General features: G+C 38.9%; 1 protein-coding gene across 3 annotated transcripts in view; it reads right to left on the bottom strand.

Moving 5' to 3' along the window:
• The window catches only part of NR3C2 (nuclear receptor subfamily 3 group C member 2), a 237,031-nt gene that overhangs the window by 199,539 nt on the left and 11,695 nt on the right, over nt 1-25,797 (bottom strand). For all 3 annotated transcript variants that reach the window (XM_072121586.1, XM_072121578.1, XM_072121593.1), the window contains one exon: nt 20,720-22,493. In XM_072121586.1, the coding sequence (XP_071977687.1) occupies nt 20,720-22,491 (1,772 nt within the window). In that variant the 5' untranslated portion in view covers nt 22,492-22,493. The remainder of the gene's footprint in view (nt 1-20,719; nt 22,494-25,797) is intronic.

Below are 25,797 nucleotides of genomic sequence, written 5' to 3'. Positions count from 1 at the left end.
GTATACAGTCCGCTACATGGATGTCTCCAGTTTGTGCCAATCATTGCACTGGTTGCCTGTCTCCTTCCAAATTCAGTTTAAAATAATAACCCTCATCCACAAAGCTCTGCATAATGATCCACCTCCTTATCTTTCTTCTCTCATCTTAGTCTATCATCCAACCCGTGCCTGTGATATCAGATTAATCTCCCTAATTTGAACATCCCATGCACGTCTCCAGGATTTCTCCAGGGCTGCACCAATTCTCTGGAATGCCCTTCCCCTGACTATCAGACTAATACCCAACCTCCAAAGTTTCAAACCTTCTCTTAGGGCCCTCAATCCTATTGTTCCATATGACTGACTGTACTCTATAATGTTAGATTACATTTGTATCTGTCCCCTATGATGTGTAAAGCGCTACAGAATAAATGGTGCTATATATAATAGTATTAATAAGAGTAATAAGAGTATTATTATTTATTTATGAATATTATCCTGGTGGTAAATGTCCTTTAAAGCCATGAAGACAGTTTTAATGTAACAGCTTGCATCACATGTTCAAACCTAAAAAACACCTATAGCTCATCAGCTATTTGAGGCTTGGTTCAGTCACGTTTTTTGCATCAGCCAGATGTAAACTGCATACTGTAAATGTATACTTTTAAAATTTGACAAAAACTTATGCATTCTGTGTCATACATCTATTTTTTTGACCTAGTGTCTGTGTATAACTTTTTTTTTTCAATTCCGCTTCCTGCACTTTTTGAAGCCATTCCCATGTGTCCTTAACAAGATGGAGAATTATAAAATCCAAATTTGGGCATGAAATGTGATGGGTGGATGTGATGGATTGATGCATACTCCGTAACACTTGATGCATATCTAGCCCAATAGACACCAATGTTATTTAAAAAATTTATTAGTTTTGCATACGCTTACCAAAAGGACTTCAAAAACACATCAGCCCACAGTTTTCTCAAAAAAAGAAAAAAAAAAAAGGATACAGACGCAAAGGACAACAAACTTATACTGTTTGGCATCACTCATGTCCATAGACATGAATGGATACGCTGTAGAAAATGTTTGGATACAGTACAGGATTATGACAGCTGCCATCGTACTCTATTAACAGCTTTTAGGGACTTGTTTTATGCCAGCGTTATGGCTATAGATGAAAGAATGGGGACAACTCACTAAGGTCTATGGACATTTTTCTAGCCAGGCTCTGTGCAGAAAGGGTGTAAGAAAAGCTGTGACATTATCTATTGCCAGTGGTGTATATATAAAACTTTCTCCATTAAATATTGATTTGACTTCCGAAAAAATATGGTTATCTTTTGGGGACATATTCCCTTCAAAAGGGTCTTGCTAGCACTCCTGCCTCACTCCTTTAGTGATACATTTCTAATGAGGAATAACACAGGGATATTATGGGATAAATGTATCAGTCAACTGACAGATGGTTGTTACCAGTTGTTGGTTTGCCTTACAATACCAGACCTTGTCCAATCAGACGAGGGGAATGATAACACCCTTGCTCTTGTTTGAATAATAATGTAACCAATATAGTAAAAAAATAAACTTAGAATAAGTAAACTGATCCCTTTGTAACAAGGGGTTTCCCAACCATGTATTATTTTGGTAACTTGAAAGCCCCCCAGATTTTGTGCTGATATTAATTTACTCAGTAATACAGAGACCTTGAAGTAAATGGCTCTTGTAAAGTCTATGGAGCACCACATATTAGCTCGAGGAGGGGGGAAACACATTTCAGTGCAGGGCTTCAAACATACTGTTGCCTGTGATGCCAATGAATAATTATATGCTGTTTTAAAATCTGATGCCAGCTATTCCGAAGGGCTGAGGAACAATGGGAAGAATACAAATGATCTTATGGAGGGCACAGTAACAATGTAACACTTCAAACTATAAAATAAGCTTAAAATCTATTCTATCTTTTCCTGGCTCCTGGCATTCACTATACATACATTAGTACGGGAAATATTAAAATTCAGATAGTATCTATAGAGAACAACATGACCTACTAATACAGCAGGATATCCCAAAATGAGCTCACAACAACTACTCAGCCCATTACTCTGGTAAAATAATTGAGTAAAAAAAACTGCCCACTCCCAAAATTGTTCACTTCTACACAAGGAGACCAATCATAGATTCTGTCCTCTATGGTATCTGGTAAATTGTCAGGCCTTATGATGGAAACTGGACCAAAACTAGTCAACAGGGCACAACAGGTGCAGTTGGTATCTTTTATGCAAGGGCTTCAACACCAATTTTTTCCATTCCCTGTACTCATTTCCCTTTATAATGGCATTGGGTATTTCAGCGAAATTTTTACCCACTTTGTACACATTTTGTACATACGTTCCTGTAGAGAAATGAAACCTTACAAGTCACTTAAGATTCGTGGACCTGTTGCGACTGCAGCCGCTCAAATTACTCCTCTGGTGGACAGACATCAGCACAATGTGAATGAGTGTCTCCGACAACTGCTTTCCTACCTGGGGGGGGGGGGCGCTACAGTCTAAGTAATTAAGACCCTAAAGGCGAAATCGTCATTGTAGTTATTCTCTCCTGGATCCTACCAAAAGTAACTTACATGGCTGATATGGATTCTAGTACAATCATGAGAAAAACATGCTCTACTACTACCACGTTCTTCCAAGTCAGATTCTCTTTCGCCGATTCCGTGTCCTAAATGTAACATATAACTACACAGTAAACATGCTGCCCTTCATAGAATAACAAGGCTTTGTTACAGTAAGAATCCAAGCTGAAATAAAAAGAAATAGCTGGAAAAAAGCCGCTTTCCACATTAGCCTTTATCGTGTATTGAAATGACACAGACATTTTAACAGCACAATGAAATAAGATGTATAGTGTGAAAAATTATTCATACTTGTTATTAAAGAATTCTGTTTTATTATAATTGGAGAAACATCTAATTAGCTTTGATTCAGATAGTGTAATAGCCTAACAATTAGAGTCTCTGCTGTAAATTGTTTACAAGGTCATTAAACCAGATTTCTGATTTAATTCTGCTTAATCTAATATTGAAATGAGCTTAGCTTCCCCTCACGATGCATAATTAGTCACAATTCAATGGATCTTCTCTTAAAAGTTGATATTAATATTTATTGATCCATAGAATAGTTTATTTGAGATTTGTTTGGAAAATGCTCCGGCATATTTGCATGCTGTCATCTCACTATTTAATTAAGCTCTCCCATGCGTGGTTACTTAACTAGAACCATTTCAGAAATTATTATGGAAGGAGAAAAATGATAATCAACTCAAAGTGCTATTCAAATATTCAGGAGTGTTAAAGGAGCTATACCAAATATGGTGCACATGCAATATAAATCCTTTATTGATAATTATTATCAATGTTCCAGACTTGGAATTATCAACCTTTACTTACATGTCGCCCACATGGCACATAACTGGGCCTGCCCAATACCCAGTACTAATCCGGTCTCCTAACATGGTACTAAATATATGAAGGTGGCTAATACTTGCTATGCTACTTGTGACTAACATTATATTGCCTATTGGTTGACTAAAATAAACAAGAAATTCAGCAAACCTTAAAGCATTTCAAGAAAGACCTGGCTTCTTCTTACATGAGGTACATATTGCATCTTACACAAATATTGGTGCATTAGTTTCCATAGCATGTCTATCTCTTTTTTGGCTCCAACTGAACCATAAGTCTGCCCTATTTAACTTAGTAAATCCCCCCTACCTACTTCAGAAGTAAATTATAGTACAGGCTGTTTGTGCAGTAGCCTGGACCCCAAGCCCTCTAGGGGGCACATGGCCGCCCAAACCCCCCACCTAATTTTATACTGAGAAGGGCCTTCGCGCATGAAATCCTTGTACATCTCTTCCTATTCTCAATACACATGTATACAAAAGTAAGTTTTAATGCCCCTTGGTGTATACTTGGTCACTTACGTGGGTAAGTACGCTTGGCCTATGAAGTTTGCTCTCCACCTTGCCAGTTTTGGTGCCCAGTTAACATTGTTAACAGATACCATATTCAGCATAAGACACCTACTTTGTTTATGGTTCGTAAAGAGCTGATCTCAATACATCAATAATTCTAGGACTGTCTCATCCAGACAGCCACTTCAACTTTTGCCTTGCTGTTTAAGCTTACGTGCATTGTTGATTGCCATGTTTATTACTTGTCCAATTGTAAAAATCTGCAGAACATGTTGATGCTAAACATGTAAAGCATATTATGTTGTGATATACACACTGGTTATAACTTAATATTTTTAAGCAAAATCACATGATTTGTACGGGGTATATGACTGTATTTCCATGTACGTCTTAAGTCTCATGTGAATATACTATACACTCATGTCTGTTCCCTCCCTTTCAGAAATTTCTGTTCACTTCCCCTTTTAGCCTTGACCATATATCAAGACCATTACATGCTAACACACCACCTGTTATTCTAAAGTCTATGTCAAAGGCTGAGTGTCTTGCAGGGTATATCTGGTATGACGGAGGGACTGTACAGTAGTTCTAATTCATAAGGAAGCAGCAGGGAAGATGAAGTCCTGTGTGACCAGTGAATGAAAGAAACTTTTGATATTGTGTTAACAACTGATTTCATGGAATGCAAATTATCTCAGGACTTTTACTGAAAGGAAAGGCAATAGGAAGCAGGCACATAGACATCAGAAACTGTGACATGTCGAGCATGGCTTTTACAGAAGAAAGTAACAAGGTACAGATGCATCTCAAACAGGAAGACTACGGAGGGCTACAATAGGAAGAACTTTGTGAAAAATAAATCACAGGGGATCAAGTCTAGATAGTAAGTGATCTATTCCAAGAGATGGAGAGGTTTCAATATATACGCATATAATTATTACAACTATTAATATTATTATTATGCATATTGCCACTTCTTGGATAACATTAAATCCAGACCAATTTCTAGAAGCCAAATAATTTCTTCTACACTATAGATTTCTTCAGTGTCTATAATGTAATGGTCCCAGAAAAAGTGCAAATATGGCCAATTCTGCACCAATCAAATGGCATAAAACTGGTGGCTGCATCCCCCCAGCAACTAACAATAAGAGAATCTTCTTTACCCAGACGTAAAACTTAGAGTTACAATGTTGTGATGGGTAAGGTTGGATGCAGCATGATGTCATGTCCTCCGTTATGTGCAAATGCAACCCACACTCTTGTCTTATTATGTAGAATCTTATTGTATACTTTTAAGATCATATTGCCATAAAGCATAGTGCACCGAAGACCTTTTAGTGGGTAACAATTAGGGATGACTCTTTTCAAAAAGCTCTTAACATAAAGGTTGAAATTTAATACCAGTTGTTCATGTTGGCGCCTATCGAATATCTTACTCTGTATCTTTTAGAGGTTTTAATTCCTATAGCACTCCTGCAATATAGCATCAGGTCAGAACTGGTTTAATAAGTATTTGGTATGTAAGTAGAACTCTAAGACATCAGAAAAGGGATGCTAAGCCTAGGTGTGTCAGAAGGAATCACCGAGCTATGGCAAACCATAACGTCCATGCCAGACAAGGGAAATAAGAGTCGCTCACAGAGTACATTATAGTCGCTTGCAGCTTTCACGTATGGGATTGGGGCATTGCAAGGTCACCCCAGCTAGAAGATGTCACCATCTAAATATATATCTAAACAAGGCCCACTTTTATCTGCACTGCAAACCATTACCTAAATAGCAACACTGCTTTAGTAAAGAAACTTGAATGCAGATAAAAACCTTCTGATTTTATGCAATGACATTTTAAAAGGATTGAAAATGTGAAAAGCTCTAGAAAACACAATTGTAGAGAAACTCTTCACACATGTGAAAACATCTACGTGAGATGAGTGTTGTACTAAACTGGAACTAGCAGGATAATATGGAAAAAAAAAATCGAAAAGCTCAGATCTTCCCCAGAACATTTGTGTATAGAATAAATAGAGTATAAATTCTAGGGAGTTAGTATATGTATAAGAGACATCTAATGTAACATGGAGAGCAGTACAGCATCCTGGGTGGAATATTAAGGATCTCTCCAAATAAAGGAAGCATCACCCATGTTCATTTCAATACTGTCTGTCAAATTCTCCAAACTCTCTAATATCTATAATCTAATCTAAATATAGGTGATATATTTTTATTTGGGCTGCTTTAGTCCCCTCAAGTGTTATCAACAAGATTCTCCGAACCTGCTAGTTATAAAGTGTATGGCCCCGTCTTATAGACCCTTTTCATACCTGCATCGGGGCTCTTATCCTCTCTACTTTAGGAGAGCATAAGGAAAATTAAAAATGAAAGGTGAATGAAAGGTCTTCCATTTAGCTTCTGTTTCACATAGAGTTAAATGGACCTTGCGTTACGCATCAGTTATTTATAGCGAAAAAAAAAAAAAGATGCTGCACTATTTGTCCCACTATCAATATTGGAGGTCCTAAAAGAACCAGTTGAACAGTAGTGTGAACTTGGATTCATCATTCAGTTAAAAATACAATAGACAACAATACAAACAACGTACATGTGGGTGCACAGACCCATAAACATACAGTAGTACAAATACACTTACAAATCAATAAATTACAAAATTGGTTAAGTCTTCTGACATGACTGAGAAGCACTAAAGCTTCCCGAGAGACCCGGCCGCCTGTGGTGGCGAGAGCGAAAGTAATAAGGCAGCCATCTCATGCTTATAATACATATAATACAATATTTTGCCTGATTCCCAGTTCGGTTATCCACGGACTCTAATCATCTTTCCAAACCTGGAAGAAAAGTCGATTTCTGCCCTGATTTCTGAAACTTGAAACTGTGTTCTATTTCTTTTCTTGGTATGAAGCAGGTGGGGTGACACCCCCTTGGATTATGTTCACATGTTGCATTTATGCTGGTACAGGCAGAGGAGATGATGTATGCTTTCCATGTCCTTTCCTCTTACAGTGGTCATAAAGTAGGGTCATATTCTTTGGTGAAGAAAACCTTTAACAATGTAAATAAACTATGCGTTTCATGATGTGCGTGTATCACCTGTGACATAAGACCTAGTATGCTTTATAGGTAACACCGGCAGGGCCTGAGAGCACAAAGTGTGTAACAGGAAAGTAGAAGATGATCTCTGATAAATCATTCATCTTTTCCTTATATCCTATAGCAACAGGTGAACCTGTATCCTCAGTTCAGTTGTTCTCATCCGCCCCACTGAGGAGCCCTTTAATTTCCAATTTGTATGTAAGCGCGATACGCTTCTGTCCCGTTTACCTCCAGGTCCTGGATCGCTCATACACGCGTCTATAACTAAATAAATACCAGTCAGGTTCAAGTCTTTGGTCCTGCATGGTAATGGCTTAGAAATACTGTCATATACTAGAAGATAAAGGAATTTGTTGCTTTCTGCCAGAACAAACACTGTGAAGCATATAGGAAGATTTTACCAAACCGGGTGTAAAATGTTTGTCATACAAAGAAAATTCTCCTTCTTGCTGTTATCTGCTTTGGAGAGTAGCAATGCAGTGATCTAGTTAGACAAATTTATATTAGGGTCCCAGATACAGCAACAGTCCACAGAACCTTCACTCCTGAAATTAGAGGAATTAACTATTCCTTCCACTTCAAAATAATCTGCACTAATCTTCCTCTTCTCATTCTATATGTAGATCTCCTCTAGGGAGGCCAAGTGGAATTTCCCCTCTTCTGCAGTCTTACATTCCAATCATTTCTTATGCTGCACATTTGTTACAACATGTCTAAACAATATGTCATATCTATTCCAAACTCAGCTGTGGATCGCAAATACGATTCCGCGTTCTCTGTACCGACAGAGAAGCCACATGTTGTACAGAAGATGGGAAAAGTGTGCAAACTGGGAACAGTAGCAGAATGTTTTTTATTAGGTCATGCGATTGTAAATGATCACTCAAAAGATGACAATCATTAATATGGTGGTCTAGCCTATAAAGCCTCATCTCTCCTGTCATTACTGCTGAACAGAATTGTTATATTATAGGGAATGCAAAAATTAACTAATGCAGGGGATGAGAAAACCTTGTAATATACTTAATTTAGTAAAGCAACTTCTCTGTGCCTTTTGCTGTTTCTTTCTCCTACAGTGAGCAGTGCATCTGAGAGGTTTTCATTTCAGACAGATAAGGAGGCTAGTGATGAGCTCTCACCATACTTAGAGTATATTCGCCTTGATGATTAAGCTCTGAGAGGATTTATACTATCCAGTGACTGTCTATAAAGAGTTAAGTCATTATCACTTTATCAGCTCCAGGGTGCTGAAAGGTGAGTTTGTAAATTTGTTTTTTTATGTGCTTGGCAAACTATGGGCTGGCTGTATACTACATGGGGGCTGGCTGGCTGTATACTACATGGGGGCTTGCTGGCTGTATACTACATGGGGCCTGGCTGGCTGTATACTGCTTGGGGGATGGCTGGTTATATACTGGGAGACCATGACCAATGCATTTCCCACCCTCGGCTTATACTCGGGTCAATAGGCTTTCCCAGTTTTTGGTGGTAAAATTAGGGGCCTCTGCTTATACTCGAGAATATATACGGTAACTAGTTGGTCTGATGCAACACTGATAGCCTACTCTTGTTGAAGTCATCAGTGTTTCATTGGTAGATATCTGACCTCTTAAAGAACCATCAATAAATTAAAGCTTCAGTACAAAATACGATCACGCTCATGGAAGTGTGCCACATAGCAGTCAAAAAGGAACTCAACCCCATCAGATTTGCAGATCAAAGTTGTTATTACGGTTTATAGCCATTGTGTGAAATCACGGTCCACTTCCTATGTGACATAGATGGGCACAGGAGGCCGATAATCAAGGTCATTTGGGGAGACTATCAATACAACAGCCTACTTATGGTGCTGTACAACATGCCAGCCTCTAGAACTTTAGTTAATTAAACTCCAATTTTCTCCTTGCTTACTTTATTCTGAGAGAAGTGCTTATCAAATATTGCCACATAAGTATGGCTTAGTTTATAATGAATTTAATATTAGTCCCGAAATGTCAGTTGTCTGCACCAGTGTTTACCCAATGTCTAACAAGGGTGGGAATTCACTTCACAATGCATGTGTACTTTGACTGACGGCAGTTTCTTAGACTTATCAGTCCCAAATGATTATTAACAAGAATTATTCATTTTACTGAAAATAATTAGATCAGTTTATTCGCATGTTTTACATAAAAGACAAAAAATTGACTGATGTCTATTCACTGGCATAAGTCTTTTAAAGGAAATCTGTCTTCAATTTGGGATAATAATTCACCAGCAGGTCCTCATGTCCTTTAATGTCCCAACTATTCCTATAGTAAGTTTGTCTCATCATGAGATTTGCTAATTTGTAATGGACTGATTTAAGATGCTTCCAATCCTTGCGCACTACTTCTAAGGGCTCTTTCACGCTGCAGTTTTTTTTAAACGTTTTTTGCCTCTATGATGTTCACTGAAGTCTTACTGAGCCATCGTTTTCTATGGTTGGCTTTTTTTTTTTTTTTTCACTGAACCATTGTTCGTGAAAATTTTTTTTTTAAACTATCCTATTTTTGTCACGGATGCAAATCATGGAAGACTATGGGGCAGATTTATCAAGCAGTCTGAAAGTCAGAATATTTCCAATTGCCCATGGCAACCAATCACAGCTCCCCTTTAAAATATTCATGAGCACTGGTGAAATGAAAGCTGAGCTGTGATTGGTTGCCATGGGCAACTGGAAATATTCTGACTTTCAGACTGCTTGATAAATCTGCCCCTATAGGTCTACAAAAATAAAAATTATTATAGGTCCATTTTTTTCACTGATGGGGCAGGGGAACCAGGTGCTGTGTTTTCTAACCATTGTTTAACCTTCAGGGTTTTTTTTTTGCGGACACTGAAACAAAACGGAAGCAAATGGATGCAACACGCAATGGACACGCAGCACACATGCCAGTGTGAATCTACTCTAATATTTTGTTCACATAAGCAAACTAGGGACTAATCTTCGTGTCCTTTTTGCCAGGTTGCCTTATCAGGTGCTTACCCCAAGATAAGTGTTTTTAGGGGAGAAAATACATTTTTAGTGACCATAACACATGTAATGTACATGCATTATAGTCTCAACAATAAAAAAGTCATCACTTTCCAATCATCTAGGAGACTTTTGAGGGTAAAGACAACCTGACAGACAGTCCTGTGCCCTGTGCCAGCAGAGGGGGTGTTCTTCAGTCAGGGGAGTTCTCTGCCCCCATAACTATATACTATCTATGTGGATGATGTCACCACACTGGACCATGAAAGAAACAAAAACTAGAAGGTCTTAAGAAGCTTCACAACATACTGGTTAGGGTTCATTAGGTCAATTTCTGCTTAAGAATCCAAGTACTGTATATAATGTATGCATCGGTCATAAATATTGTAATGTTTTGACAATATATTACATTCTTTTTTCCACAATTGTATAAATGTGCCCAATTTTCTGTAGTATTCTGTGTTTTCCTTTCCCTTTGCCTAGTCAGGGCGAAAATTGCTAAATAATGCAGGAGTGACACAAAATAAAACCTAATTATGTGATGTCACCAGAAAATTTCCTGGACCTCCCAATGTATGAATTGCATAGTTGTACCTAGGTGGTAACAGGTGCAGAAGTATTAGAAGTTTCTCTAATAGGCAACAAGTAACGCAAAATTTTAGTTTTCTGGATTCTGCTTAATGTTAAGTCTGATAGAGATAAACAAGGTGACTCTACGCAGCCACACTAGCAGATCTGATACACTGCAGAGTCCTGAATTTTGTTTTCCTGCCCAAATATAGTGAAGTAAAGGTTTTCTTAGAATGAAATCAAAGAACTCTTCCATTAATGAGGTAAATGAAATGGAAATAGAGTATCATATTGGAGGTTTAAAAAGCTGAAATATGGACCACCCAAGACCCATTTCCAGCAATATAAAGTTATATTCGCTATGGCATATATGGCCATAATACAAAGATAAACCAGGCAAAAAGTAAGGTAACATAAAAGAGGTATAAAAACACAATATATGTAATAAAAAAAAAAAAGCAGAAATTAATGCAGAACTGGCGGGTGTTTTTCAGTTTGACAGGTGACAGTATTTTTTTTAATTATAAATTATTGAAAAATACATTTTGGTAAGACAAAAAAAAATACAAAATGTAAAATGTATGGAGCCAGTATTAGTTAGAAATAGTTAAATCTGGGTCATGAAGCGTTAAGTAACTTGTTAATATACTAGAATGAGAGGAATGCATTACATTTAAGGGTTTGTTAGGTGCGTATAACATGACGCTTCTTCCATGATGCAGAACCAGGAGAACGCTCAGCACTCACTACACAGACTGTTTATTGCTGCTGTACAATGGCTCCTCTCACATTTACATAATGAAGCATCCAATATATCTCCGATATGGAGTCTAACAATGAATCCAGCAGCATTCACCTATGTCCATAGTGTCTGAGACCTCCTCTCGTGTTGTATGCTTAGCATGCAATCCATAAGAAGCTCCCAGCAAGCATGCAGAGCTCCTCACAACCCTTTTTCAATCTGATATTTGTTGGTATACTAAAAAGAAGACATGTAACCTATGTGTGCACATAATCAAAAACCCACCTGTTCAGGATCGCCGAGACACATGATAACTGCACTGCTCTGCTCCCGCACCTCGTGTCTCCATCTACCCTCCCATATAGATTGTGGTCCTCCTTCCACTTGTCTCCTGATCACTGTAGTTTTGTATTTGTACATTGTGCATTTGTTCTCATCTTAATGTAGTGAATGTGAACCCCTTACTGATTGTACAGCACCATGGAATTAATGGTCCCTAATAAATAATGTAAAACCCAAATCTGGGCCTACAAATTCAGTTTTTAGATGCAGTGGCACAATAGCCAGGGCCAGATCTCGATTGGAGCTTTCCTTTCTTCATCTGTATTGGTGTCCCCAGGACGCTGTTGAAAGTTGTGCCAGAGAGAGAGGTACAATAAGTTACCGTTTAAATTGCCAGTTGGACCCATAAAGCCATGGTTGCCATTTAGAGAATCCTTCAACAAAAAGGATTGTCCCATTGGTATAACCCTTATTCATATATCCCCTACAGTAACTGGAGTAATCCCTCTGCTCTGTTGGACTAAGGTCACCCATCTAGAACATGTGTAACCCTACGTGGGAAGTGATCAGCTGTGGGTCCTGGAGGCTTTAGGTGTAATGTGTTTACACTGCAAATGATCCATCAACCGCTTCTAGCTTTTTCTTCCTATAACTAAACTCATTAAGGCAAAGCCTTAGGATTTAGTCACACAGACGTGTTTATTGCAGTAAAATTGGCATCCATTTTCAGACCGTTTTGTGTCAATTTTGTATCCGAATCCATTTTTATTTTCACATCCACAAAAGAAAACTGATGGTTTGCAAACAACAAATGGTTCCCAGCATCATTGGACCTAGTTTTAGGTTGAGTTAAAACCTGCTTACATTTTGAGATCTTAGTGATTAACGATCTTATGAATGAGGGAATAGTAAAGATCACCACACAACAAAAAATAATCTGTAGTCTATCCCTGGTGGCGAAAGTATTAATTGCAGGGATGAAGCCCTAACCCCGGATGGGAAAAATCAGGAATTATGAAAGAATATACTTTGAGAAAATGGGGTACTTTGAGATAGGTGGGATCAAATTTGGAAGATGGCTACGTAGTTTTGAAAATTGGGGGAGTTTTTTTTTTTTTTCTTCCCCCTTTTGGGGGTTGGGGTTGGGTTATAGAGTATTATTAAGAGATGTGTATGTGAATTAAGAGGTATAATTGAGCAAATTGCTAACCAGGAAAATATGTTGAAAGGGGGAACCCTTGTCATTTTGTGTTACTTATGAATGTGTTGTTTTATTATGCAAGACTTGTAAATCTATTTTGTATGGAATAGGATATGTTATAAAAATGTAATAAATTAAAAAAAAAAACTGGATTACATGGACATGCTATTGGCTATTGCCAAAGAATGATGGTCTGTATGCTAGAATTACAATTCAGTGCCCATAAAGCATAGCGGTTACCATGATACAAGGTAGACAGACAATCTCATACTCACTCTGTAGTGTGTGCAATCTAAACTAAAGGACCTGCCACTACAAGCCCAGAACCCTTTGGAGAACTCCTGGCCACCAACAGACTTTCCAATTAACCCATCTCTCAGGAGAACGCGGCACGGAATAAGGAGAATGCTAACTCACGGGCTGCTGCGCTCACAGGTCTCTCTCATATTAAACCACAGTCTGCTAAACAAATTACAAGACAAGAGTCAAACTGCGGCTGTGACATTGAATAGTTCTCTAGTCGTGCCTCTGTTTATGTGTACTGTAGTGTGAGTCATGAAGAACATGTGCCGCCGGCCTGGGCTAACATTGCATCATTCAGGTGAAGTGCTGCATCATTTCCGTCTTTTACTATCTATTTATGAGAAGGATGCTACAGGTAGACCTGGCAGGATCTAACATACAGCATGGATGTGCCTGACTACATGACAAGATCCACCTGTACTGCCTTACTCTGAACTGGAGCGGATTTCTAGTACTGTCAGACTCGGCATTCTGGAAACGCATCCCATTTATCACACTAGCTGCTGATGGTATAATTGTATATAAGACATACCTGCCCACCTGTTATTTATTCAACTTTGTGCCAGAATTATGTTCCTAAATTTTTGGGGCACATTGACAAAATCTTAGGCAGGTAAAGAGGGCGACTTTATTCAAGAAATAGAGGTAGACTGGCAGAGAGAAGGGGGATAGAGGGGGGTGTTACCGTGCATTAGTTCCAGAGACAGGACCCATCCCTCAAGAACGTTGTGGCGGTCACTATACCAAGTTTTATAAAAAAAATTGATAATGTATTTACGGTAAATATTTTGTTATTTACAAAAAGTTACTGTGCCACCACTGATATATATGAACCCTTTTATTATTTTTTTTTTATCCTTCTTAATATTTAATACTTTGACAGTACTGGCAAAAGTGGCAAGTTTTACCTACGATCTTGTATTGCGATTGGCCAGCCTACTTCTCCCAAAAAACAATGCATTTTGGAGTGACACTGTAGCCTGAAGATAGAGGATGGAAGTCTAGAATACAGGTTTGTCCTCATGCACATGAAGGTGTGCATATCATGGGCCCCAAATAGCACGTGTGTTGTCATCATCATGTGAGCTCTGCTTAGACACCGATGACATCAGATAAGACTGAGCCACAAACACAGGCAGGAAAAGAACCAGCTCTGAGCTCTGTGGTTTAGGCGGTTGGCTAATAGAGGGGAACCTGGAAACCACGGCCATATGTCAGAGCCCATAACACAAAGACAAATTCGTTTTCTATTGATCGATTTAAAAACTATGTTCATTTGCATGGAGGTTTTTTTTTTTTTTTAATAGATTAGGTCTATGCAGTACAGTGGCTCAGTGGTCAGCACTAAAGCCTTGCAGCGCTAGGTTCCTGGGTTGAAGTCCCATCATGGTCAACATCTGCAAAGAGTTTGTATGTTCGCTCTGTGTTTGAGTGGGTTTCAACCAAGTCCTCCCACACTCCAAAACATACTGGTAGGTTGATTAGCATGTGAGCCCCATTGGGGACAATGACTGACTCAGCAAGCTCTGCAGAAGCTGTAGGCACCATATGAAGAATTATTATTATATGTAAGCTATAAAATTGTGTTCAAATGTGATCACACATTTATATGCATCAAACACACAAGAATTCAGTGATTTGGTTTGGAATGCGTCATACAGATCCAGAGGAAAGCAATAGCCTCCATAGCCATAAGTTAATATGCTCCATATGGGGAAGATTGCTTATGGTAAAAAAAAACTGCTAGCATTATGACTAATAAGCAATAAAAATTGAGAAAAATAGAAACTTTAACAACAATTCTCCCACTTAAAATCACCCTCCCAATCCCATACAAGAATTCCATTAACTGGATGCAAGGAAATACATATTTATTATAGATTGATCATGTGAATTTTAGAAGAAACAATGAAACAAAGTATGGGACGGGACCATAACTTGCCATATTAATGGTGTTATATGTGCTTTTTGTCCATTTCTCCAGTGTAGTGCTTCGCTCCACTTGTCATTACCCCACCCCATTTGTTTTTATTACTTCAAAGCGGAGAGAAATTTCGTTCATGTTCAAAGCTCCAAGGTTTTTTCCTTGCTTAATAATTAATCTACTCAAGCTAAAACCAACCAATACTTTTTATTCTACATAATTCATCTTTATGAGTACTTATAAAGATAAATAGATAGCTATGGTTGCTGCATTTGATAAAAAAGAGAACTCAAGATGTGGCCTGGAATTCCGTTTCAATAAGATAGGAGGTAAGTGTCTCTGTCCTGGATGAGACACAATAAAGGTCAGCGTTTGCACTTGTATTGCTTTTATAAGCAGCTCTGACATTTTCCGACAGTATTTGGAAAATTATAACTACCACAACTCATAAAAACTATTCCTTGACACGCGGCCAACCATGTACTTACCAGTGAAGTGAACCTGAACTAAGTTGGGCTTAATTGTTGGTGGAACAAGCAGGCTCCATTGACAACATGCTTATTACTGGGAATTATTTTTAGTATAATAAGAGGCAGGATATTTTAACTAGAACTACGACAGTCTGACGTCTTTGAAACGCTTTGTAAAAGCAAGACCATTTCACGGAATGAAGAACGCCCTGGTCAATGCTGATTGACAAACTATCCTTCTAATAGGCCATCAATGTCTGTAACCCCCTTTTAATGACCAATTGACATGGACCCTATGGATCAGTTTTTTTTATATAGGAACCGCAATAACCTGGCTCTACAGCCCGGCAGAACTAGAAGCATAGCTCGGTTCCCCATTTACAGGCTGTAAAACTTTTTGTTGAAAAAACTAGGTTTGTTACCCCAATGGGACAGATTTATCAATTGGTTTACAACAACAGTCACCAACAGTAGTGGATTATAATATAGGCATTTAGGTGGTAGCCCAGGGCACAAGCCTTCTATATACTGAGAAGGACCTTCACCCATGATATCCTCATACAGCTAATCCTGCACCCAATACACATGTACAGAAGAGCCATTTCAGGACCTTAAAAGGTCCTCTAAACCGCAGTTTAAAATCAGGCAAAAGGGATGCATCCTCCATTCTAAATTGTCCATGAAGCTTGATTCTAGTACCAGATGTAGGAAAGGACTTCTAGACTTATAGCGGATAGAATATTCATATAGACCAGGGTCCATGGCAGCCTTAATCCGGTCCTTATCACCAAACATAAAACACTGTGCACCCCAAGAATGTCAGAGTAAAACACAGACAAAATCAGCACATCCTCATCGTCATATTATGAACATCCATATGGAGGTTACATATAGTTTTTATTACTTTTTCTGTATAACAACTTTTAAGATATTCTTAATCTTAGAGGGTTAGATAATGTGAATACGTCTTTTTATTTCATTATTCTAAACAGTTTTTCATTAAATTCTAAATGAAGTAATCACTATAGCACAAAAAGTTAGAAATCTATCAGATTTTGATTGCGCTTACGTCTCTCATTCTTCATATATAAAATCTATATTATTTCTTTGAATTGGTTTTTCACTGAGGCAAGCTTTATTGTTTTTTATTTTATTTTTTTTTAATTGATCTCGAAATATCAAGAACCTGGCAAAGATCTGGCATACTCCTTGATCTGAAATCTGACAGCTAGGAACAAACACTCATTCTCAGAGGCTGAGCTTTCTGGGCAATAGTGTCACATTCATTTAAACCAACTACAATTACACAGATTTTATTTAGTTGTCAGACTATCCAAGACAAAGCTGGTTGAGATGTGCTGTATCTACCCTAGTGTATCCGTTCAATACAGAATAGCTAAACAGCAGGCCTGCAAACATTCTTTAATCTGGCATCAAACACCTTAGATGATCATCAGATGGCCATATGAAAGAAAACGTTATAACATAGCTCAGGTTTTAGTGACACTTTATATCAAACAGTTTCATGGTGTTTCCAGGATGCAAAAATTTTGGCTGGCACCAAAAATAAATAAGATAAAAAAAATAATAATAAATAACCATCACATGCCTAATAAATCCTCCCCTGCTCCTATCACACAGCTTTGGGGGTCTCCATTGGGGGTGATGAAATCCTGTACAATGCGACTCGACTAGCCAATGAGTGATCACGTGAATATGTCACCACCGCAACAAAGTATGCAAAGACCATTGTGGGCCACACCGGGCAATGGAACAGTGAAGTATTGGACATGTAACCGAAGAGCAAGTCGCATTTTATTAAATTTAGCGCAGATAGCAATTTTCCATGACCAATTCCTTTAGACAGGAATTTTCTATGTTAATGTTAAAATTGCAACAATTTTCCTTGTAAAACACTGGGCGATGCCATGACTTACCATGTATATTTCAATAGGAAAAGGGTAATAAACTACTGTCATACATCTCTAGCAGCGACTTCTTTCCTAAAGGTGCAAGGCATCAGGGATATTGAAGAACAGTTGGATATGGTACAGTGAGACTTCAGTTGATCCCACAATACATGTTGGGTCGGCCCTCTTCATATAATGTTTATGGTTTCATTAACTTTTATTATAAAGCTGGAGGATGGCAAGACCGGATCCACACCACTGGTAATATGTGATACTATGATTTCGGAGTCATACTTATCTTCTTGGTTCAAGGCCGTGTATATAGGGCCGTGAGCTAGCCACACAAAGGGCAGCTATTTCATGGCCCCCTTACATCACCCTGAGCTGGTGGGCGGCGCCGTTCAGCTCCTTTAGCATCTCCGACCAGCTGTAACTCTCAAGTGCCTTCACAATTGCAGCTGGGAGTCCTGTGGATATCGTACCCCTCCTACATAGGATTGTGTACACTATGCCGCCTTGGATTTTCATCAGATAAAAGGGTACAAATATATATATATATATATATATATATACACACACACATACATACATAGTCTGTAGTAATAACTATAATAATTAACAAGATTATAAAATGACTGACCTAGAAAAAAGTTAAACTCAAGGAACATTTTTCCGTATCAGAATGGTATCCATTGTCCTCAGAAAGAAATGTAAATTGAATCTATTTGTATAAAAAGGTGAAACTCTTGCAGACATGATACTGATGTAAAGGCTGTTCTGCATAATGAATACCAGTAGATAAAACCTGAGCACATTAAAATATACACTAAATACATTTACTGCACTAGTTTTATACAGCTGTTAATTCTCCAAATTTTAGGTGTTTTCTAACAGCTAAAACAACCAGACCCCCTACAGGTCCCACTGAGCCAAATGTAGATCACCATAAACTTTTATGGTGACCTCTGTGCGGTTCAATGGAAAGACTGGGGGTTGAGTGTTACTTACATAACACAAACCCTGTAGGTGTGACCTTCATGAAAGTTTTTCTAAACTGTAACTAAAACAAACAGGAATCTCCTTATGTATTTTCAGTAAGAATAACTAAAATGCAAGAAAATTTCTATTTTCACAAAAAATGGTTCTGTGCACCTGACTAACGTTTCATAAAAGCTGAAAATCAAATAAGGAAATCATAGCGGAGTTGCTGTGCACCAGATGTCAGTGACGTGTTTACCGACGACTTGTTGAGCTATGGTTTATATTTCTTGGCGAGTTAAATATTAACATGTTTAGGTTACACTTACACAAAGAGCTCAGGAGAACGACAGCAGGTTTAACACACTCCTAATTTTTCATCATTAACAGTATAATTACTGTACAACTATATACTGAATGGACGCATTGAAAAGAATCAGTCCATCTATATTGATGGTTAGATAGATATAAAACATTAAAAGGCTACATCCGACCAAAAATATCCGTCTTGCCAGAAATCCGAGCGCTGCGGCTCTGTCTTACACAGTCACACGGGGGACAGGTCACTACAAAGCTCAAGATAATCTAAGCTGCCGAGATTCATTCCCTGACCTTAATTCTGTAAAGTTGCACTGCTGTGGTCATCTTCAATGCAGCACACTTTTTTAATGAATGTAATAAAAAATATAAGGATGTCACAGTCACCATCTACTGGATCTTAGCCATAATCCCGAACCACTGCACAAAAAATTGAAATGCTAAAAAGGCACAGACTCATCAGTAGAATTATCCAGTGATGTAACACGTCTGCTGTGTTCAGCCGATATACTAGTAGCTGCTGGTATAGAAAAGTGGACCAGAACTTTTTAGGGCTAATGTGTTCTATATGTATATAATGAGGGAGGATAGAAGCTATACACGCAAGAAAAATAGAAAATGTAGCCTAGTGTTCTATGGTAGGTTTCAGTACCCTGCAGTATTTATGGTATACTATGAACAGATGCAGAATCACAGGTTGTTACAATGAGCAGAAGATGCCTCACCCAACCCCCTGCTCTTTTCCCCTCCCTCTGTCTAATCTAGCAGCCACAGGAAGTGCAGGGGAAGGCTCATTAGCAAAAAAGTTGATTTCAGAAGGAAAGAGGCCAAGGATAACAAATACAAGAGAAAATTACCACAGTCACTGTGCCTGAATCTAGAAGTGTCCTTACAGAGGACCTGTCACCCATAAAAAAGGCAAAAAAGTAAGCAGCTCCTAGCGCTACCCCATTTTTAGCAGTGGTAAACTGCTAGCTTTATGAGAACCCTCTGATAAAGCTAGGAGACCCTGCCGTGTAGTACAATAGGAACGCTGGACCACGCTCAAAGCAGTCAGCCATGTTCATGAGGGGGCGGGATGAAGTGGTGACTGCTGCATGAAGCCCAGCAGTCACCGCCGGCTTTTGGAGTGGGAGGGGCGTTGCGGGGAAGAAGCTGCCAACAATGGGGTAGCGCTTGGTAAGCAGCTCCTAGAGCCTTTTTTTATAGGCACCAGGTCATCTTAAACCAAATTATTTCCTAGGAGTTGGAAAAGTCATTGCTGTGCTAATATCTATCCATCTTTTGATCTATTTAGCACATGTGTATGCATTTCTCTAGCTATATGGGTAATGCAAGTATAAGAGCATAACTGACACATAAAAGGAAAGAGCGTGTTTGTGTAAGTAATGGCATGGTGTTGTAGTGATGTCAAAGTTACAGGCTTAGTTTATTAAACACTGTCATAGCTGTAGCATGAAAGCGCCAAACCGATAGCGAATCTGCAGATAATGAACACAAACAATTTGTAGAAATCTATAAGAGGTCAATCTATACAACATACTTCTAGTGAATTAGTTACAAGCAAAAACTAAATTGCAAAATAATAATATAATTAGCCATCATGATCACAGATTTTCTTTTTTTGTATTGTACATGAATCCCTTACACAATCCCAACTTCTACTTTAGATCTGGCAAACCTTCAAGTTATTCCACAAGTATTTGTTTTCCGTAAACCAAGCACCATTACCAAGTCATTGGCAAATAGTACACCAAAAGTACTAATGCCAAAGTAAACACCGTCTAAACCAATGCAAACCAAATGACACAAACCTGAAAGATTCTCAATTCTATTGAAACAGTACAATGCAGCACTCTCGCCTACAGCTCTCCGAAATTTTGATCATAGCCATCCAATAATCGCTGTGACCGCCTGATGTATGCGGCAATACCAATCTACCACATTAGGACTCTCTTACTCACCTTGACACGTTTTCTGGAATGTATCCTGGACCCGGAAAACCATCGTTTCTTCTGGATGACAAAGAGCTTTGAGACAATTCAGAATGGGATTTCCAATTTTCGACCAGTGAACCAACAGTAGGGAAAGAGCCTAAATGCTGGAAAGGCTGCTCTCTGTTCACAGGTCGGGATAGAGAGATAGTGCCTTGAGCCCCAATCCTATAATGAAATGACTGTCCACTTGAGTTAACGCCCACAATAGCAGAGGAAGGCATAGAGTTTTCTGGAAAAAAACTATCATCGACCTCCTGTTTAATCCCCATGGCAAGGCCCTGGCTAGGAAATCCATTGCCTTCACAACTGCTAACAAATGATGAAACAGGTGGTCCCAGTATTCCAGATAGGGAATAGTAATCTTTATCATCCATGAAGGTGAAGTAGGAACCATCCATAAATGGAAACGGATTTGCAGATTGGGTGGTTTTAAATATAGAACTAGAACAAGTGCTTTTACCAGGCTCTTGCTTTATGGAGATTGGAAATGTTGTATCAGAAGCAACCTTACCATGATCTCCAAAACAGGAGTCAATATAAGCACCATCAGGGTCTGGCTTAATGAACTTTACCAAGCTACACGTGCCGCTGTCACCGATTTCACTATCCATTGCTTCCATTTTGGGAAATAAGAGTTGCTGAGGTGCTTTGTCTTTAGCTTCTGTACTGATACTGGTGGAATCAGTTCGACATTCTGTGGACATGACAACAGTAGGAAACCCCAAGGTGTTATGTGCTGGACTGCAGATAGAAGACCCCAAAGAACTTGCCGCAGGACTAGAAATAGTGGACCTGTTATTGACATTGGAAGGACTAGAGAGAGAGCATCTTGTGTTTATATTCCCAGGACTAGATACATTGGGTCTCACTGCAATATTTAACGGACTTGATACGGGGGACTTGATACTGCAGTGACTCGGAGGGCTTGATATGGGCGATCTCAAACTACTCAAGGGACTTGACAAAGGGGACTCCACCGTACTAGCATGGGCAGGACTGTGTGAAATAGAACATCTATTATCGACATTTGGTGAGCATGAAACAGAAGTTCCTTGGGTAGCCGGACTGTGAACTGTAAAATTTCCAAAGTTGGTGGAACAAGTCGTTGAAGAGACAGAGTCAATTCCAGTAGGACTACAAACAGAAAGTCCCATGTTGGATGGGCTATTAGTTGTTGAACATTTCTCATTGCAGGAGGAGGGGCTCCTTAAAGTATTACTACTTCCTTTACTATTCAGAGAATTGTCCGCCTCTATAATAGAGCTCACCGATTGGTTTTGGCAGTCTAATGGAAAAGGGCCACAAGCGTTTTGCTTGTAAAATTTCACAAAGTGCTCCATATTTTGATAAATATTTCCAGTACCACTCACCCCTTGCTGGTTTTGATGTTCATATGCAAATTCAGGATCCCGTACTGAATCCATGTATAATCCCATAGACTCTGCTACAGTTGCAGAAAGTTCTTTTGACTCTAAGTCAGGCTTAAGCTCTTGTGGTAAAATGCCAGACGGGTTACTCTCTTGTTGTAGGCAAAGGGGCAGAGCTTGTTTCTCTTTATCTTCACGTTCTGTGACATTTGGTGGAAAGGTCCCAGGTACGCAGCTCACATCTACAATCTCCATATAAGACTCTGCGCTCTGCTGCCTTGAAGATGACAATTCCATGGGCTGTGGCACCTGACCCCATCGCCTCTCCATATCTCCTCCTTCCTGGAATCCGTGATAGCCTTTGGTTTCCATACCTTGAAAACATAATAAAAAGTCAATGTTCAACTTACTCTCTGGTTGCTCCTTGCAGAAGTAAATCTCACTGTGATATGTATCAAATATATATCTACCTGTAAACATTTATCACATTTTTTTTTTTTTTTAATGAGGTGGAGTGACAAAAGGCGCTCACACTTATCTAGTAATAGTGGAGCCTTTGGTGCTGCTACACAAAAGGACAGAGCTGCCAGCAGGCAGGGTCCATCATTGAGTAATAAAGGCACTAGACATCTTATTTACCTATACTATGGATAATACCCCCTATGGCCTGGTAACGGATGCTCCGATGTCAGCACTCAAGAACAGGTGGAATGGGCTGATAAGCATTCATTATAGTGACACTGCTTATAAGGAGGACACATGTGGCACTTGAAGCCACAAACTGAATCACCATGAACATAGTCATGTTTGAATGTAAAGGGAACCTGGAACTTCATGTAGGGCATGAAATACACTTTCCTAAATTCCCTCTTCTGCTAAAACACATTCATTATTTAAAAAAAAAACAAAAAAAAAAAACAAAAAACACACATATGCAAAGCCGAGAAGAGACACATTTGTTGCTGAGAGGAGTCACTTTTAAAGGATGGAGGGCTATGTAGAACGTGAAACTTGATGTCAAAGCAAAGATAAGAAGTTAATCTTTCAGATCACTTCAGGATTGGTCTGTGATCTCCTGAGGGATACAAGAAGTTAAGGACATATTCGGAAATTTGAGTTGCAGATAAAGAACCAATTTCAAACAAGATATTTTAAAGCCAATATATCTGGAGCCACAATGCTGAAGCATTTAAAGATGAATTTCTCAAACATGATTCCATAGAATCATATGGTAGGTTAGTCTGAAGTGATGCTCCCATTCCAGCCTCTAAAAGTGACTCATCTCGGGCAAAAAGTGATCTCTGCTCGGGCAAAAAGTGATCTCTGCTCGGGCAAAAAGTGATCTCTGCTCATGGCTTTGGGGCATTTATTTTTTCGGTCAAGAATTGACATCAACGAGGAGTGCTAGAAAGGGCATTTCAGACCCTACCAGAAGGTACTGGTAGTTTACTGGCGTAAAAACCAGTGACCTTTATCCTTAGAGGTACACCTTCACAAGTGTTGTCATACCTCTTGTTTCAAGGATTATACAATGAAAAAAAAAGCAACTTTGCAAGTCATCATAATTACAACTTGGTGTCTAATGTTCTTATACAGGTTTCTAGGTTTCCATGGTAACAGACAATAAACAAACTCTGCATAGTCTGATATTGACATAACATACATTCGGTAAATCAGCAAAAAGAAAAAGGACAGATGGATGCAATATGACTGCAGGGTCAGACTACACAGGGATTGTTTTTTGTCTGTTACCATAGAAACATAGGCCTGTAGCAGAGCTCTTACACTGTATTGTCGGGATATGTTGTGATTGTCCTTTTTTATGTAACGAGGCAGGTAGATTATTACAATCATATACAAGTTGTAGGAACTGCACATATGGATAGAATATTATACCACGCTCTTGCCTCATTTGGACCAGTAAAAAATTTTGGGTGGATATTATACAGCTACATATTATATGGAAATGCTGCCATACACAGCTCCATCACAACAGTGCAGAACCCCACACCGGACGCCAACCAGGCACAACTGTAGGTCATGTTGGGGGCTAAAGAAAAATCTTGTCATACAAGTTGTGTAAAAGTTTCTTCACACCTTAGTTAAAAATTAATGTTGTTGACTATTGCAGTCGCTACTTTTAGTATATTCAATTCATTCCCATACAGTGTATATAGCATTTATTACGTTTCTTATTGGCTCATTCACAGCTCCCATTCTAATGTGCTGAGATTAAGTCCTAATAGAAACAGAATATAGGATGAGAAGTGAACAATATCAATGACACTACATGTATAGGACCCCCCCTTCCCCATGTTTTTAGGTCTTTTAATAATAAAGGAGAATTGTCATTGGAAAATGCATTCTCGACCTGCTGGAGTAATGCTACAGAAATGGAAGAGATGAATAGATTGCTATATATTGGCAAGTGAAAAAAGTTACAGCAATAAAAACCAAGAGGAATTAAAGGAAATCAAATCTACTATCAAAAACCAATAAACCAGGGACCTCATCATAGATCCAGGCACAGAGACTGTGGTAATCTTCTTAGAGTTGTTATCAATGGCTTCCTTCCTTCTAAAGTCAACTTTTAAAGGTAAGCTAATGAGCCGGAAGGGCTCTGGGGGTGTTTCCATACCCCATCATTGCTGCAGATTCACATGTCTCAACCAACCCCTTGCTCTCTCTCTCCTCCCTCAGTCTGTGTAATCTAGCAGCACGAGGAGAGGGAGACCTGATCTGCTCATTGTAACAGCTTGTGAATCATCAGCACTGAGGGGCTCTGGGAACCGCCCTAGAACTCTTTAGGCTCATTTGCTTAATTTTAAAAGTTGGTTTCAGAAGGAAGGAGGCCATGAGCAATAAATAAGAAGATGAACACAGTCAAGGTGCCTGGATCTATGAGTAAGTGTCGCTGGTTTATCATGATAGGAAATTGATGGTGCTATATAAATAAAGATTATTACTATAGATTTGATGGTAGATTTCCTTTAAGTTAATTATACACAATATCCTAACCTGTGGGCAGCATGTTGTAGAGCAGGAGGTACCGAGCAGATCGTACATAGTGTCCCATCTACAATCATCAATTTATAGAGCAGGAGGAGAAGAACAAATTGATATATAGCAGTGATGGCAAATCTTTTAGAGTGCCCAAACTACAACCAAAACCCACATATTTTTCGCAAAGTGTCAATGCGACAATTTAAGTAGTAACTTATTACTCCATGCTCTTTCACAGGTTTAAATTGTATAGGCACCTGAGGACACCAATACAGTAGAACGAAGGAGAAGAAGTTTGGATTATCATTGTAGTTTCCTTCTAAGGTCCTGGGCTGCCTGGGACAGCAAGAAGCCTTGAGTCCTGTTTGGCAAGGGTGATGGCAAGGGTGCCCATATGGAGGGCTCTGAGTGCCACCTCTGGCACCCGTGCCATAGGTTCGCCACCACTGATATATAGTATTGTGGGAAAAGATTCAGAATAACTTGTCATTTATCAATCTATATTTCTGCCTCCTATGGTCAGTAGCTTAGCCACGGGTGCGGTGCAGCTTTGGAAAAGTTATTAGATATCTTTCCTAACCTCATATTTTTCCTGGAAAGACTTGCATAAAATCTTTGTCCTCTCAATCCTTGTGTAATATCGGAGATAGTCAACACATGCTATACCGGCAAGGG

The sequence above is a fragment of the Engystomops pustulosus genome, chromosome 1 (assembly GCF_040894005.1).
Source record: "Engystomops pustulosus chromosome 1, aEngPut4.maternal, whole genome shotgun sequence".
Taxonomy (NCBI): Eukaryota; Metazoa; Chordata; class Amphibia; order Anura; family Leptodactylidae; genus Engystomops; species Engystomops pustulosus.
Note: the sequence above shows the minus strand (reverse complement) of the source record. Positions and strands in the feature narration are given on the sequence as shown.